This window comes from Triticum aestivum, chromosome 2D (assembly GCF_018294505.1).
Source record: "Triticum aestivum cultivar Chinese Spring chromosome 2D, IWGSC CS RefSeq v2.1, whole genome shotgun sequence".
NCBI classification, from domain to species: Eukaryota; Viridiplantae; Streptophyta; class Magnoliopsida; order Poales; family Poaceae; genus Triticum; species Triticum aestivum.
Genome location: NC_057799.1, coordinates 624,599,846 through 624,616,745, shown reverse-complemented (window position 1 = coordinate 624,616,745; position 16,900 = coordinate 624,599,846). Strand labels below are relative to the sequence as shown.

Sequence of the window (16,900 nt, the reverse complement as noted above, 5' to 3'; positions counted from 1 at the left end):
CCCCCCTCACGGACGGCGATGACACAGTAGTAGACGTTCTGCGGTAACGGTGCGGCGTGAATATTATTAAATATTCGGATCGTGATAAAATCATGAGTTTTTTACAAGACGTGGGAACATGTGCTATAGGAACGATGGTAATTTTTCATAATTTTTGGTCATGGAGAAGTATCCGAACAATTCCCTCTACCCGGATTGCCTTTCGCATGTCTACGACTGTGGCCGGCGGCCTCCATGGGCTAGCATGCCGCCAATCTTGCGTACGCGGCTTCTCACAAGTCTGAAGGTCTTGTGGCGGTTGCAAACGCCCGGCACGCGTCTCCGGGGCGTGGCCTCCCAGCTCACGGACGACGCCGTCGTCGGCACCTGCAGGGGGGAAACGGACGCGTCTGGTCTACACGGAGGGGATTTAGCTGTGGGTTTGGCCCGGACGTTGCTCCCAGGTGTCCCTCTGTGCTGACCTGACACAACCGGGTGGAGAGGTCCACTGGTCCAAGCCCGCCCGTGGGAAGTCAAAGGGCTAGATCTCGTGGTCAACCGCTCCAGGGTTAGGCGGGACGGGGGCCCTAGGGGGGTAGCAATGCCACCGAAGCGTCGCACCGGGCCCTCATACATGGGGGGTGGTGTTGTGGCATGTCCGAAGAGGCGGCACGCGTCTCCGGGGTGTGGCCCCCCTCACGGACGGCGATGACACAGTAGTAGACGTTCTGTGGTAACGGTGCGGCGTGAATATTATTAAATATTCGGATCGCGATAAAATGATGAGTTTTTTACAAGACGTGGGAACATGTGCTATAGGAACGATGGTAATTTTTCATAATTTTTGGTTATGGAGAAGTATCCGAACAATTCCCTCTACCCGGATTACCCTTCGCATGTTTACGACTGTGGCCGGCGGCCTCCGTGGGCTAGCATGCCGCCAATCTTGCGTACGCGGCTTCTCACAAGTCTGAAGGTGTTGTGGTGGTTGCAAACGCCCGGCACGCGTCTCCGAGGCGTGGCCTCCCAGCTCACGGACGGCGCCGTCGCCGGCACCTGAAGGGGGGAAACGGACGCGTCGGGTCTACACGGAGGTGATGTAGCTGTGGGTTTGGCCCGGATGTTGCTCCCAGGTGTCCCTCTGTGCTGACCTGACACAACCGGGTGGAGAGGTCCACTGGTCAAAGCCCGCCCGTGGGAAGTCAAAGGGCTAGATCTCGTGGTCAACCGCTCCATGGTTAGGCGGGACGGGGGCCCTGGGGGGTAGCAATGCCACCGAAGCGTCGCACCGGCCCCTCATACATGGGGGTGGTGTTGTGGCATGTCCGAAGAGGCAACACGCGTCTCCGGGGTGTGCCCCCCTCACGGACGGCGATAACAAAGTAGTAGACGTTCTGCGGTAACGGTGCGGCGTGAATATTATTAAATATTCGGATCGCGATAAAATCATGAGTTTTTTACAAGACGTGGGAACATGTGCTATAGGAACGATGGTAATTTTTCATAATTTTTTGTCATGGAGAAGTATCCGAACAATTCCCTCTACCCGGATTGCCCTTCGCATGTCTACGACTGTGGCCGGCGGCCTCCATGGGCTAGCATGCCGCCAATCTTGCGTACGCGGCTTCTCACAAATCTGAAGGTGTTGTGGCGGTTGCAAACGCCCGGCACGCGTCTCCGGGGCGTGGCCTCCCAGCTCACGGACGACGCCGTCGCCGGCACCTGTAGGGGGGAAACGGACGCGTCGGGTCTACACGGAGGGGATGTAGCTATGGGTTTGGCCCGGATGTTGCTCCCAGGTGTCCCTCTGTGCTGACCTGACATAACCGGGTGGAGAGGTCCACTGGTCAAAGCCCGCCCGTGGGAAGTCAAAGGGCTAGATCTTGTGGTCAACCGCTCCAGGGTTAGGCGGGACGGGGGCCCTAGGGGGGTAGCAATGCCACCGGAGCGTCGCACCGGGCCCTCATACATGGGGGTTGGTGTTGTGGCATGTCCGAAGAGGCGGCACGCGTCTCCGGGGTGTGGCCCCCCTCACGGACGGCGATGACACAGTAGTAGACGTTCTGCGGTAACGGTGCGGCGTGAATATTATTAAATATTCGGATCGCGATAAAATGATGAGTTTTTTACAAGACGTGGGAACATGTGCTATAGGAACGATGGTAATTTTTCATAATTTTTGGTTATGGAGAAGTATCCGAACAATTCCCTCTACCCGGATTACCCTTCGCATGTTTACGACTGTGGCCGGCGGCCTCCGTGGGCTAGCATGCCGCCAATCTTGCGTACGCGGCTTCTCACAAGTCTGAAGGTGTTGTGGTGGGTGCAAACGCCCGGCACGCGTCTCCGAGGCGTGGCCTCCCAGCTCACGGACGGCGCCGTCGCCGGCACCTGAAGGGGGGAAACGGACGCGTCGGGTCTACACGGAGGTGATGTAGCTGTGGGTTTGGCCCGGATGTTGCTCCCAGGTGTCCCTCTGTGCTGACCTGACACAACCGGGTGGAGAGGTCCACTGGTCAAAGCCCGCCCGTGGGAAGTCAAAGGGCTAGATCTCGTGGTCAACCGCTCCATGGTTAGGCGGGACGGGGGCCCTGGGGGGGTAGCAATGCCACCGAAGCGTCGCACCGGCCCCTCATACATGGGGGTGGTGTTGTGGCATGTCCGAAGAGGCAACACGCGTCTCCGGGGTGTGCCCCCCTCACGGACGGCGATAACAAAGTAGTAGACGTTCTGCGGTAACGGTGCGGCGTGAATATTATTAAATATTCGGATCGCGATAAAATCATGAGTTTTTTACAAGACGTGGGAACATGTGCTATAGGAACGATGGTAATTTTTCATAATTTTTTGTCATGGAGAAGTATCCGAACAATTCCCTCTACCCGGATTGCCCTTCGCATGTCTACGACTGTGGCCGGCGGCCTCCATGGGCTAGCATGCCGCCAATCTTGCGTACGCGGCTTCTCACAAATCTGAAGGTGTTGTGGCGGTTGCAAACGCCCGGCACGCGTCTCCGGGGCGTGGCCTCCCAGCTCACGGACGACGCCGTCGCCGGCACCTGAAGGGGGGAAACGGACGCGTCGGGTCTACACGGAGGGGATGTAGCTATGGGTTTGGCCCGGATGTTGCTCCCAGGTGTCCCTCTGTGCTGACCTGACATAACCGGGTGGAGAGGTCCACTGGTCAAAGCCCGCCCGTGGGAAGTCAAAGGGCTAGATCTCGTGGTCAACCGCTCCAGGGTTAGGCGGGACGGGGGCCCTAGGGGGGTAGCAATGCCACCGGAGCGTCGCACCGGCCCCTCATACATGGGGTGTGGTGTTGTGGCATGTCCGAAGAGGCGGCACGCGTCTCCGGGGTGTGGCCCCCCTCACGGACGGCGATGACACAGTAGTAGACGTTCTGCGGTAACGGTGCGGCGTGAATATTATTAAATATTCGGATCGCGATAAAATGATGAGTTTTTTACAAGACGTGGGAACATGTGCTATAGGAACGATGGTAATTTTTCATAATTTTTGGTTATGGAGAAGTATCCGAACAATTCCCTCTACCCGGATTACCCTTCGCATGTTTACGACTGTGGCCGGCGGCCTCCGTGGGCTAGCATGCCGCCAATCTTGCGTACGCGGCTTCTCACAAGTCTGAAGGTGTTGTGGTGGGTGCAAACGCCCGGCACGCGTCTCCGAGGCGTGGCCTCCCAGCTCACGGACGGCGCCGTCGCCGGCACCTGAAGGGGGGAAACGGACGCGTCGGGTCTACACGGAGGTGATGTAGCTGTGGGTTTGGCCCGGATGTTGCTCCCAGGTGTCCCTCTGTGCTGACCTGACACAACCGGGTGGAGAGGTCCACTGGTCAAAGCCCGCCCGTGGGAAGTCAAAGGGCTAGATCTCGTGGTCAACCGCTCCATGGTTAGGCGGGACGGGGGCCCTGGGGGGGTAGCAATGCCACCGAAGCGTCGCACCGGCCCCTCATACATGGGGGTGGTGTTGTGGCATGTCCGAAGAGGCAGCACGCGTCTCCGGGGTGTGCCCCCCTCACGGACGGCGATGACACAGTAGTAGACGTTCTGCGGTAACGGTGCGGCGTGAATATTATTAAATATTCGGATCGTGATAAAATCATGAGTTTTTTACAAGACGTGGGAACATGTGCTATAGGAACGATGGTAATTTTTCATAATTTTTGGTCATGGAGAAGTATCCGAACAATTCCCTCTACCCGGATTGCCTTTCGCATGTCTACGACTGTGGCCGGCGGCCTCCATGGGCTAGCATGCCGCCAATCTTGCGTACGCGGCTTCTCACAAGTCTGAAGGTCTTGTGGCGGTTGCAAACGCCCGGCACGCGTCTCCGGGGCGTGGCCTCCCAGCTCACGGACGACGCCGTCGTCGGCACCTGCAGGGGGGAAACGGACGCGTCTGGTCTACACGGAGGGGATTTAGCTGTGGGTTTGGCCCGGACGTTGCTCCCAGGTGTCCCTCTGTGCTGACCTGACACAACCGGGTGGAGAGGTCCACTGGTCCAAGCCCGCCCGTGGGAAGTCAAAGGGCTAGATCTCGTGGTCAACCGCTCCAGGGTTAGGCGGGACGGGGGCCCTAGGGGGGTAGCAATGCCACCGAAGCGTCGCACCGGGCCCTCATACATGGGGGGTGGTGTTGTGGCATGTCCGAAGAGGCGGCACGCGTCTCCGGGGTGTGGCCCCCCTCACGGACGGCGATGACACAGTAGTAGACGTTCTGTGGTAACGGTGCGGCGTGAATATTATTAAATATTCGGATCGCGATAAAATGATGAGTTTTTTACAAGACGTGGGAACATGTGCTATAGGAACGATGGTAATTTTTCATAATTTTTGGTTATGGAGAAGTATCCGAACAATTCCCTCTACCCGGATTACCCTTCGCATGTTTACGACTGTGGCCGGCGGCCTCCGTGGGCTAGCATGCCGCCAATCTTGCGTACGCGGCTTCTCACAAGTCTGAAGGTGTTGTGGTGGTTGCAAACGCCCGGCACGCGTCTCCGAGGCGTGGCCTCCCAGCTCACGGACGGCGCCGTCGCCGGCACCTGAAGGGGGGAAACGGACGCGTCGGGTCTACACGGAGGTGATGTAGCTGTGGGTTTGGCCCGGATGTTGCTCCCAGGTGTCCCTCTGTGCTGACCTGACACAACCGGGTGGAGAGGTCCACTGGTCAAAGCCCGCCCGTGGGAAGTCAAAGGGCTAGATCTCGTGGTCAACCGCTCCATGGTTAGGCGGGACGGGGGCCCTGGGGGGTAGCAATGCCACCGAAGCGTCGCACCGGCCCCTCATACATGGGGGTGGTGTTGTGGCATGTCCGAAGAGGCAGCACGCGTCTCCGGGGTGTGCCCCCCTCACGGACGGCGATGACACAGTAGTAAACGTTCTGCGGTAACGGTGCGGCGTGAATATTATTAAATATTCGGATCGTGATAAAATGATGAGTTTTTTACAAGACGTGGGAACATGTGCTATAGGAACGATGGTAATTTTTCATAATTTTTTGTCATGGAGAAGTATCCGAACAATTCCCTCTACCCGGATTGCCCTTCGCATGTCTATGACTGTGGCCGGCGGCCTCCGTGGGCTAGCATGCCGCCAATCTTGCGTACGCGGCTTCTCACAAGTCTGAAGGTGTTGTGGTGGGTGCAAACGCCCGGCACGCGTCTCCGAGGCGTGGCCTCCCAGCTCACGGACGGCGCCGTCGCCGGCACCTGAAGGGGGGAAACGGACGCGTCGGGTCTACACGGAGGTGATGTAGCTGTGGGTTTGGCCCGGATGTTGCTCCCAGGTGTCCCTCTGTGCTGACCTGACACAACCGGGTGGAGAGGTCCACTGGTCAAAGCCCGCCCGTGGGAAGTCAAAGGGCTAGATCTCGTGGTCAACCGCTCCAGGGTTAGGCGGGACGGGGGCCCTAGGGGGGTAGCAATGCCACCGGAGCGTCGCACCGGGCCCTCATACATGGGGGGTGGTGTTGTGGCATGTCCGAAGAGGCGGCACGCGTCTCCGGGGTGTGGCCCCCCTCACGGACGGCGATGACACAGTAGTAGACGTTCTGCGGTAACGGTGCGGCGTGAATATTATTAAATATTCGGATCGCGATAAAATGATGAGTTTTTTACAAGACGTGGGAACATGTGCTATAGGAACGATGGTAATTTTTCATAATTTTTGGTTATGGAGAAGTATCCGAACAATTCCCTCTACCCGGATTACCCTTCGCATGTTTACGACTGTGGCCGGCGGCCTCCGTGGGCTAGCATGCCGCCAATCTTGCGTACGCGGCTTCTCACAAGTCTGAAGGTGTTGTGGTGGGTGCAAACGCCCGGCACGCGTCTCCGAGGCGTGGCCTCCCAGCTCACGGACGGCGCCGTCGCCGGCACCTGAAGGGGGGAAACGGACGCGTCGGGTCTACACGGAGGTGATGTAGCTGTGGGTTTGGCCCGGATGTTGCTCCCAGGTGTCCCTCTGTGCTGACCTGACACAACCGGGTGGAGAGGTCCACTGGTCAAAGCCCGCCCGTGGGAAGTCAAAGGGCTAGATCTCGTGGTCAACCGCTCCATGGTTAGGCGGGACGGGGGCCCTGGGGGGGTAGCAATGCCACCGAAGCGTCGCACCGGCCCCTCATACATGGGGGTGGTGTTGTGGCATGTCCGAAGAGGCAGCACGCGTCTCCGGGGTGTGCCCCCCCTCACGGACGGCGATGACACAGTAGTAGACGTTCTGCGGTAACGGTGCGGCGTGAATATTATTAAATATTCGGATCGTGATAAAATCATGAGTTTTTTACAAGACGTGGGAACATGTGCTATAGGAACGATGGTAATTTTTCATAATTTTTGGTCATGGAGAAGTATCCGAACAATTCCCTCTACCCGGATTGCCTTTCGCATGTCTACGACTGTGGCCGGCGGCCTCCATGGGCTAGCATGCCGCCAATCTTGCGTACGCGGCTTCTCACAAGTCTGAAGGTCTTGTGGCGGTTGCAAACGCCCGGCACGCGTCTCCGGGGCGTGGCCTCCCAGCTCACGGACGACGCCGTCGTCGGCACCTGCAGGGGGGAAACGGACGCGTCTGGTCTACACGGAGGGGATTTAGCTGTGGGTTTGGCCCGGACGTTGCTCCCAGGTGTCCCTCTGTGCTGACCTGACACAACCGGGTGGAGAGGTCCACTGGTCCAAGCCCGCCCGTGGGAAGTCAAAGGGCTAGATCTCGTGGTCAACCGCTCCAGGGTTAGGCGGGACGGGGGCCCTAGGGGGGTAGCAATGCCACCGAAGCGTCGCACCGGGCCCTCATACATGGGGGGTGGTGTTGTGGCATGTCCGAAGAGGCGGCACGCGTCTCCGGGGTGTGGCCCCCCTCACGGACGGCGATGACACAGTAGTAGACGTTCTGTGGTAACGGTGCGGCGTGAATATTATTAAATATTCGGATCGCGATAAAATGATGAGTTTTTTACAAGACGTGGGAACATGTGCTATAGGAACGATGGTAATTTTTCATAATTTTTGGTTATGGAGAAGTATCCGAACAATTCCCTCTACCCGGATTACCCTTCGCATGTTTACGACTGTGGCCGGCGGCCTCCGTGGGCTAGCATGCCGCCAATCTTGCGTACGCGGCTTCTCACAAGTCTGAAGGTGTTGTGGTGGTTGCAAACGCCCGGCACGCGTCTCCGAGGCGTGGCCTCCCAGCTCACGGACGGCGCCGTCGCCGGCACCTGAAGGGGGGAAACGGACGCGTCGGGTCTACACGGAGGTGATGTAGCTGTGGGTTTGGCCCGGATGTTGCTCCCAGGTGTCCCTCTGTGCTGACCTGACACAACCGGGTGGAGAGGTCCACTGGTCAAAGCCCGCCCGTGGGAAGTCAAAGGGCTAGATCTCGTGGTCAACCGCTCCATGGTTAGGCGGGACGGGGGCCCTGGGGGGTAGCAATGCCACCGAAGCGTCGCACCGGCCCCTCATACATGGGGGTGGTGTTGTGGCATGTCCGAAGAGGCAACACGCGTCTCCGGGGTGTGCCCCCCTCACGGACGGCGATAACAAAGTAGTAGACGTTCTGCGGTAACGGTGCGGCGTGAATATTATTAAATATTCGGATCGCGATAAAATCATGAGTTTTTTACAAGACGTGGGAACATGTGCTATAGGAACGATGGTAATTTTTCATAATTTTTTGTCATGGAGAAGTATCCGAACAATTCCCTCTACCCGGATTGCCCTTCGCATGTCTACGACTGTGGCCGGCGGCCTCCATGGGCTAGCATGCCGCCAATCTTGCGTACGCGGCTTCTCACAAATCTGAAGGTGTTGTGGCGGTTGCAAACGCCCGGCACGCGTCTCCGGGGCGTGGCCTCCCAGCTCACGGACGACGCCGTCGCCGGCACCTGAAGGGGGGAAACGGACGCGTCGGGTCTACACGGAGGGGATGTAGCTATGGGTTTGGCCCGGATGTTGCTCCCAGGTGTCCCTCTGTGCTGACCTGACATAACCGGGTGGAGAGGTCCACTGGTCAAAGCCCGCCCGTGGGAAGTCAAAGGGCTAGATCTCGTGGTCAACCGCTCCAGGGTTAGGCGGGACGGGGGCCCTAGGGGGGTAGCAATGCCACCGGAGCGTCGCACCGGCCCCTCATACATGGGGTGTGGTGTTGTGGCATGTCCGAAGAGGCGGCACGCGTCTCCGGGGTGTGGCCCCCCTCACGGACGGCGATGACACAGTAGTAGACGTTCTGCGGTAACGGTGCGGCGTGAATATTATTAAATATTCGGATCGCGATAAAATGATGAGTTTTTTACAAGACGTGGGAACATGTGCTATAGGAACGATGGTAATTTTTCATAATTTTTGGTTATGGAGAAGTATCCGAACAATTCCCTCTACCCGGATTACCCTTCGCATGTTTACGACTGTGGCCGGCGGCCTCCGTGGGCTAGCATGCCGCCAATCTTGCGTACGCGGCTTCTCACAAGTCTGAAGGTGTTGTGGTGGGTGCAAACGCCCGGCACGCGTCTCCGAGGCGTGGCCTCCCAGCTCACGGACGGCGCCGTCGCCGGCACCTGAAGGGGGGAAACGGACGCGTCGGGTCTACACGGAGGTGATGTAGCTGTGGGTTTGGCCCGGATGTTGCTCCCAGGTGTCCCTCTGTGCTGACCTGACACAACCGGGTGGAGAGGTCCACTGGTCAAAGCCCGCCCGTGGGAAGTCAAAGGGCTAGATCTCGTGGTCAACCGCTCCATGGTTAGGCGGGACGGGGGCCCTGGGGGGGTAGCAATGCCACCGAAGCGTCGCACCGGCCCCTCATACATGGGGGTGGTGTTGTGGCATGTCCGAAGAGGCAGCACGCGTCTCCGGGGTGTGCCCCCCTCACGGACGGCGATGACACAGTAGTAGACGTTCTGCGGTAACGGTGCGGCGTGAATATTATTAAATATTCGGATCGTGATAAAATCATGAGTTTTTTACAAGACGTGGGAACATGTGCTATAGGAACGATGGTAATTTTTCATAATTTTTGGTCATGGAGAAGTATCCGAACAATTCCCTCTACCCGGATTGCCTTTCGCATGTCTACGACTGTGGCCGGCGGCCTCCATGGGCTAGCATGCCGCCAATCTTGCGTACGCGGCTTCTCACAAGTCTGAAGGTCTTGTGGCGGTTGCAAACGCCCGGCACGCGTCTCCGGGGCGTGGCCTCCCAGCTCACGGACGACGCCGTCGTCGGCACCTGCAGGGGGGAAACGGACGCGTCTGGTCTACACGGAGGGGATTTAGCTGTGGGTTTGGCCCGGACGTTGCTCCCAGGTGTCCCTCTGTGCTGACCTGACACAACCGGGTGGAGAGGTCCACTGGTCCAAGCCCGCCCGTGGGAAGTCAAAGGGCTAGATCTCGTGGTCAACCGCTCCAGGGTTAGGCGGGACGGGGGCCCTAGGGGGGTAGCAATGCCACCGAAGCGTCGCACCGGGCCCTCATACATGGGGGGTGGTGTTGTGGCATGTCCGAAGAGGCGGCACGCGTCTCCGGGGTGTGGCCCCCCTCACGGACGGCGATGACACAGTAGTAGACGTTCTGTGGTAACGGTGCGGCGTGAATATTATTAAATATTCGGATCGCGATAAAATGATGAGTTTTTTACAAGACGTGGGAACATGTGCTATAGGAACGATGGTAATTTTTCATAATTTTTGGTTATGGAGAAGTATCCGAACAATTCCCTCTACCCGGATTACCCTTCGCATGTTTACGACTGTGGCCGGCGGCCTCCGTGGGCTAGCATGCCGCCAATCTTGCGTACGCGGCTTCTCACAAGTCTGAAGGTGTTGTGGTGGTTGCAAACGCCCGGCACGCGTCTCCGAGGCGTGGCCTCCCAGCTCACGGACGGCGCCGTCGCCGGCACCTGAAGGGGGGAAACGGACGCGTCGGGTCTACACGGAGGTGATGTAGCTGTGGGTTTGGCCCGGATGTTGCTCCCAGGTGTCCCTCTGTGCTGACCTGACACAACCGGGTGGAGAGGTCCACTGGTCAAAGCCCGCCCGTGGGAAGTCAAAGGGCTAGATCTCGTGGTCAACCGCTCCATGGTTAGGCGGGACGGGGGCCCTGGGGGGTAGCAATGCCACCGAAGCGTCGCACCGGCCCCTCATACATGGGGGTGGTGTTGTGGCATGTCCGAAGAGGCAGCACGCGTCTCCGGGGTGTGCCCCCCTCACGGACGGCGATGACACAGTAGTAAACGTTCTGCGGTAACGGTGCGGCGTGAATATTATTAAATATTCGGATCGTGATAAAATGATGAGTTTTTTACAAGACGTGGGAACATGTGCTATAGGAACGATGGTAATTTTTCATAATTTTTTGTCATGGAGAAGTATCCGAACAATTCCCTCTACCCGGATTGCCTTTCGCATGTCTACGACTGTGGCCGGCGGCCTCCGTGGGCTAGCATGCCGCCAATCTTGCGTACGCGGCTTCTCACCAGTCTGAAGGTCTTGTGGCGGTTGCAAACGCCCGGCACGCGTCTCCGGTGCGTGGCCTCCTAGCTCACGGACGACGCCGTCGCCGGCACCTGAAGGGGGGAAACGGACGCGTCGGGTCTACACGGAGGGGATTTAGCTGTGGGTTTGGCCCGGATGTTGCTCCCAGGTGTGCCTCTGTGCTGACCTGACACAACCGGGTGGAGAGGTCCACTGGTCAAAGCCCGCCCGTGGGAAGTCAAAGGGCTAGATCTCGTGGTCAACCGCTCCAGGGTTAGGCGGGACGGGGGCCCTAGGGGGGTAGCAATGCCACCGGAGCGTCGCACCGGCCCCTCATACATGGGGGGTGGTGTTGTGGCATGTCCGAAGAGGCGGCACGCGTCTCCGGGGTGTGGCCCCCCGCACAGACGGCGATGACATAGTAGTAGACGTTCTGCGGTAACGGTGCGGCGTGAATATTATTAAATATTCGGATCGCGATAAAATGATGAGTTTTTTACAAGACGTGGGAACGTGTGCTATAGGAACGATGGTAATTTTTCATAATTTTTGGTGATGGAGAAGTATCCGGACAATTCCCTCTACCCGGATTGCCCTTCGCATGTCTATGACTGTGGCCGGCGGCCTCCGTGGGCTAGCATGCCACCAATCTTGCGTACGCGGCTTCTCACAAGTCTGAAGGTGTTGTGGCGGTTGCAAACGCCCGGCACGCGTCTCCGGGGCGTGGCCTCCCATCTCACGGACGGCGCCGTCGCCGGCACCTGAAGGGGGGAAACGGACGCGTCGGGTCTACACGGAGGGGATGTAGCTGTGGGTTTGGCCCGGACGTTGCTCCCAGGTGTCCCTCTGTGCTCACCTGACACAACCGGGTGGAGAGGTCCACTGGTCAAAGCCCGCCCGTGGGAAGTCAAAGGGCTAGATCTCGTGGTCAACCGCTCCAGGGTTAGGCGGGATGGGGGCCCTAGGGGGGTAGCAATGCCACCGGAGTGTCGCACCGGCCCCTCATACATGGGGGTGGTGTTGTGGCATGTTCGAAGAGGCGGCACGCGTCTCCGGGGTGTGGCCCCCCTCACGGACGGCGATGACACAGTAGTAGACGTTCTGCGGTAACGGTGCGGCGTGAATATTATTAAATATTCGGATCGCGATAAAATCATGAGTTTTTTACAAGACGTGGGAACATGTGCTATAGGAACGATGGTAATTTTTCATAATTTTTGGTGATGGAGAAGTATTCGAACAATTCCCTCTACCCGGATTGCCCTTTATATTTGGAAAAAATGTGGTGCAGTCTGGTCAAACTGTGGTCAAACTAATTATTCTAGAATATTGGTGTTACTAAATAATTATTTCAGTTTTTTTGAATTTTGGTCAACTGTGGTCAAACTGTGGTCAAACAGTGGTCGAACTGTGGTCAAACTGCTGTCAAACTAATTATTCAAGAAATATTAGTGTTACTAAATAATTATTGCGTTTTAAAACAATAGTTTCAAACTCAAACAGTGAAATGTGTCACTTCATGCTCAAGCTAAATTCCTGAGGGTTAATACAATTGACGTCTTACTATTGTCAGGAAAACAACAAGTGCAGACTTGGAAACGAGGGAGAATAGAACCCGGAAGTTAAGCGTGCTCAGGCTGGGGGAGTGGGAGGATGGGTGACCGTTCGGGAAGTTAGATGATTTGGAATGATGAGGGGTGATTAGAGATTAGAGGATAAATTGAGCAGTGATGAGGGGTGGTGATTAGAGATTAGAGGTTAAAATAATTCAGAAATTTGAAAATAAAAAAAATTCAAAAAAAATTTCAAAAAAAATATCTATGCCGACGGCTTTGCCGTAGGCATAGCTCTGCCGCTAGGAGGCACCACGGGACGACACGTGGCACGGGTCGGCATCGACGGCTTTGCCGTAGGCATAGCTCTGCCGCTAGGAGACACCAGGGGACGACACGTGGCACGGCTATGCCTACGGCAAAGCTGTCGGCATATATTTCATCTATGCCTACGGCTTAGCCCTGCCACCAGGAGGCACCAGGGAGTGCCACGTGGCATTCCGTGAATCGTTAGCGCTTTTGACGGCGCCGTCCGTTGCCGTCAGGCTAAAAACACGGCCGACGGCTAAACTATGCCGACGGCTGACGCCCGGCCGTCGGCATAGGCCCCTATGCCGACGGCTATACTACGCCGACGGTCTGACAAGACTACGCTGACGTGATCTACGCCGACGGGGATATGCCGACGGCAGCCGTAGGCATAGATCTATGCCGACGGCAAAGGACCTATGCCGACGGCCCTGGGCTGTAGGCATAGTGCCCGAGTCCGGTAGTGATACCATCAAAAAAGTCAGGGCAGAATTTCTTGTGCAAAGCGTGCGGCACTTACCAGTTCTAAAAAAGTTAATATAATTGATGAATACGTACAGCATTGCGAGCCTTGGTTCTTGACCGGCGTCACGGCGCCTTTGGCCCTCCAGTCCACGCTGGGCGGAAGCGGAGCCTCCAAGGAGTCGTCTCCACCGCCCGACGACCAGAGGCCGTCAGCCTCGGCGGCCGTCGTGATGACCGAGTCAGTGTGACCGCCGGCGTCGTGCGACGACGCATACCTTGCGACGAACTCCTCCCCTGTGAGGTCAGCGAATTGGTTCTCGCCGAGCTCGTAAGTGAGGTCGCCGCGCCTGTTGGCGGCGTCGATGTACTCCACGTTGCTGCGGTACACCTCGAAGCGCTGCAGCCGCTCCTCCGCGCTCAGGTACGAACGGTTGTGAGTGGCCTGCCACTGGCGGAACCTGTCCATCATCAGCATGTCACCGGCGTCGACGTGGCCGCCCGACGCCGCAGGGACGGCGGCGAGCAGGCCGCCTATTAGCAGAACTACTGTACGGATCACTGACCATGTGCCGCCATGGGAGAAAGCCATATCGATCGATCTACACAAGCTTCTGCTTGAGCATGAAGGTGTAGACCCGCGTTTATATAGTGCGAGAGTTACAAGTGGAGCGCGGGAGCATGTCTTTGGGCAGTGTCGGCCGGCGACGGACGCATGCATGCAGGTCGATGCACGTACTAGCTAGTTGAGGAATGGTAACGATCTGCGTTTTCTCTTGGTGCCTTACTGGTAGCAGTGCACTCGGTGCATGCATGCATGCCTTGGCACTCGAAAGAAGATCGATCGAGTTGGTTAGGTTCCCTTGCCCTGCACACTAACTGATCAGGGCCGGACACCGGTTTGTATACTAACTAATGCACCTTGTCGCCTTCCCAATTCTGTCAACATTTTCGTCTTCTAGCACAGTGAACGCATACCAAATTTCAACTTAGCCGTGTTTCAGGCTTTCAGCTGCCAGTGTTGATAAGTTCAACTGATTGACAATATGCAGGATTTACCAACACAAAAGATTACAGCTCGAGTACGCTTTTAAGATTATTCTGTTTTTTTCGAGAAACACACTACAAATGCAGACACCTACTCCCTCCGGTCATTTGTACTCCGCGTATTGGATTTGGATCAAGTCAAACTTTGCAAAGTTTGACCAAATTTAGATCAAAATATATCAACATCTAAAATACCAAATATATATACTATGAAACTACATTTCATAATGAATCTAACAATATTGATTTGACATCATGAATGTTGATATTTTTTTCGATAAATTTGGTCAAAATAAAGGTACTTCGACTCCAGAGAAAACTTATATGCAGATTAAAAAGGACCGGAGGGAGTACACACACACATACATTTATCCCTATAAACGCTTGCATGCAGAATCTACCCCTACGAGCACCTCTAAAAGATTGAGCCGACGGGTCAGGTCTTACGGTTGACGAAATCATCACATACGTCTCGCTATCGACGGGAACGCTGGCTCCCGCTTAAAAAATATTCCACTCAGATGACACACAAGTGTCATGTGGCATGTGGATACAATCATCTTCCTAACCATTCAATCACAGATTGATTCGTATTGTTTTGTTAATAATTATATGACACCCCAACTTAAAATAAAGATTTTTTTTCGAAAAGGGGAACATGCCATGGCCTCGGCATCAATGATGCAAACGACCATATTATTGCAAGGTTCAGAAAGATACAAAAGAAATAATTTATTTCCAAGGCAACATGCCTCGCGACAGTACGTCCACTAGGTTATCATTAACTATATGCTAAAAGACAAAAACAAATAAAAAATACACAGCTTTTATGCAACACCTACAATAAGGAAACGCCGCACTTGCACCGATGATGAGGAGTCCAACCTAGGGTCAAGCGAGAGATTTTCATCCCAAAGACGAGCTTCGGGACACCACCTTCAGTAAGGAAAAAATGCAAGCACACGTCAACATTGCCAGAAATGTTTTCACCGAAGTGTGCAAACTAGATGCTGACGCTTTTACCATGATCACCCATCTAGCGAACGGCTCATCGCTAACCAAATGTCACTAGAGGAGAAATTGGAAGTTGGTGATGTCCCATACCGCCATGCCTCTAGCCACTGTTGCACCACCTTTGATCGAGCAGCAACAAGCATGTCTTGAAACCACGGAGGAGACTTCCTACATAGCACCTGCCAGGATCGTGCATGACTTGATGCTTCCGTGTGAGACGTCATGCATCACCACCATCCACCCTTTGCGGATCTCCTAGTCGGGTTGGTTTCATCGCCGTGGAAGGCGTGGGTGTCGCTACAGTCGGCACAAGCGGGTGCACCGCACACGCCGACTGTAGAGACTGAGCCAGTCGGGACATGAGAAGGCACCAACATGCGGGTCCGGCCAAGCTCTCGCATGCGGGCGGGGCCGTGTCGTAGTCAGCCGCGTGATGGTGGCCCCGAACATGCCCTCGGTGCACCCATCATGGACATGCACCGACTGTAGCAATTGCGCACCCTCGCTCCACCCGTCATGGACCCGCCAGCCGGGTCGCCCGGTTCCGAGCCATCCTGGCAGATCGGACAGCCCGGAGCTGCCCCGAGAGATTCCCTCGACAAGCCACCCGATGACGGACAACCAGGAGTCTCTGCACGTGTGCGAAGAGCCCAAGAAGGCTGGTACTCCTCCATACTTTATAGGAGTAATGGGTTTGGCCCATGAAGATTTCCATATGTTCCTAGCGCAATTCACAAAAGCCCATGAACAAATGGCAAGAGGTGGTTCTTTCCACTACACTATGTGGTGATTATGAGGAGAGAAAGAGAACACCTCGCATGGGAGGGCCGAAGGCATGGTCATGCGACATGTGTGTGAATGGTCCGCCAAAATACAGTCCATGGCCTTGCAGGAATGCGACATCCTTTTGCCGTCATATTTTTTATGTCTTGGCGGACAAGTTGATTGTTTTCTTGTTTGGTAAGTTTGCGACTTGGAAACTAAATCAGTTTGAGAAAGTCACCATGGTATGATGCCGCCTTGGTCCTCCGATACATATGACTTACCAGTCACGACCAAAGACACACCAAAACATGTTAGGGTCCTACCTCATCTCGCAATTGCACCGCCATCATAATCTACTCCATCCCGGATGCCTACATGCACCAGTGAGCGGGAGAGCAGGTCTCCAGAACCCTTCGTCCTTGTGATCCCGCACCAGGAGAGAACAAATTAGGTTTTTGTGAAGTGGTACATGCGTGTGCTTAACTTCATCACCACAGGTCGTCCTCCATCCAAGTCGGGTGCCGTCGTGTACCTATGTCTCCAATGTTGTCTACTTGGACTAGTCTTAACCAACATCACCGTCAAGAACATCGTTCCAACAATAGTTACGGCTACAAACGAACATTATGTGCATCGTGGTGATCTGTTCATCTCTCTAATAATGGTTGTTGTTAGATCTGCCATAATGGTATGTGTCGTGGTTTTGTCACGACAGATGTCCTCGAAAAAGGACTTAGTCGTGAGGCCATCGCAACTAGGTGGTGGCTGGAACGGGGTTGGTCGGAATCGAG

At 55.8% G+C, this 16,900-nt stretch overlaps 1 protein-coding gene across 1 annotated transcript in view; it reads right to left on the bottom strand.

Moving 5' to 3' along the window:
- LOC123050542 (ervatamin-C-like) overlaps positions 1-13,884 on the bottom strand; it is a 19,976-nt gene extending 6,092 nt beyond the window's left edge. Inside the window, exon 1 of the mRNA XM_044473321.1 lies at positions 13,380-13,884. Coding sequence (XP_044329256.1) covers positions 13,380-13,875 — 496 coding nt within the window. The 5' untranslated portion in view covers positions 13,876-13,884. The remainder of the gene's footprint in view (positions 1-13,379) is intronic.
- Positions 13,885-16,900: the final 3,016 nt, after the last annotated feature.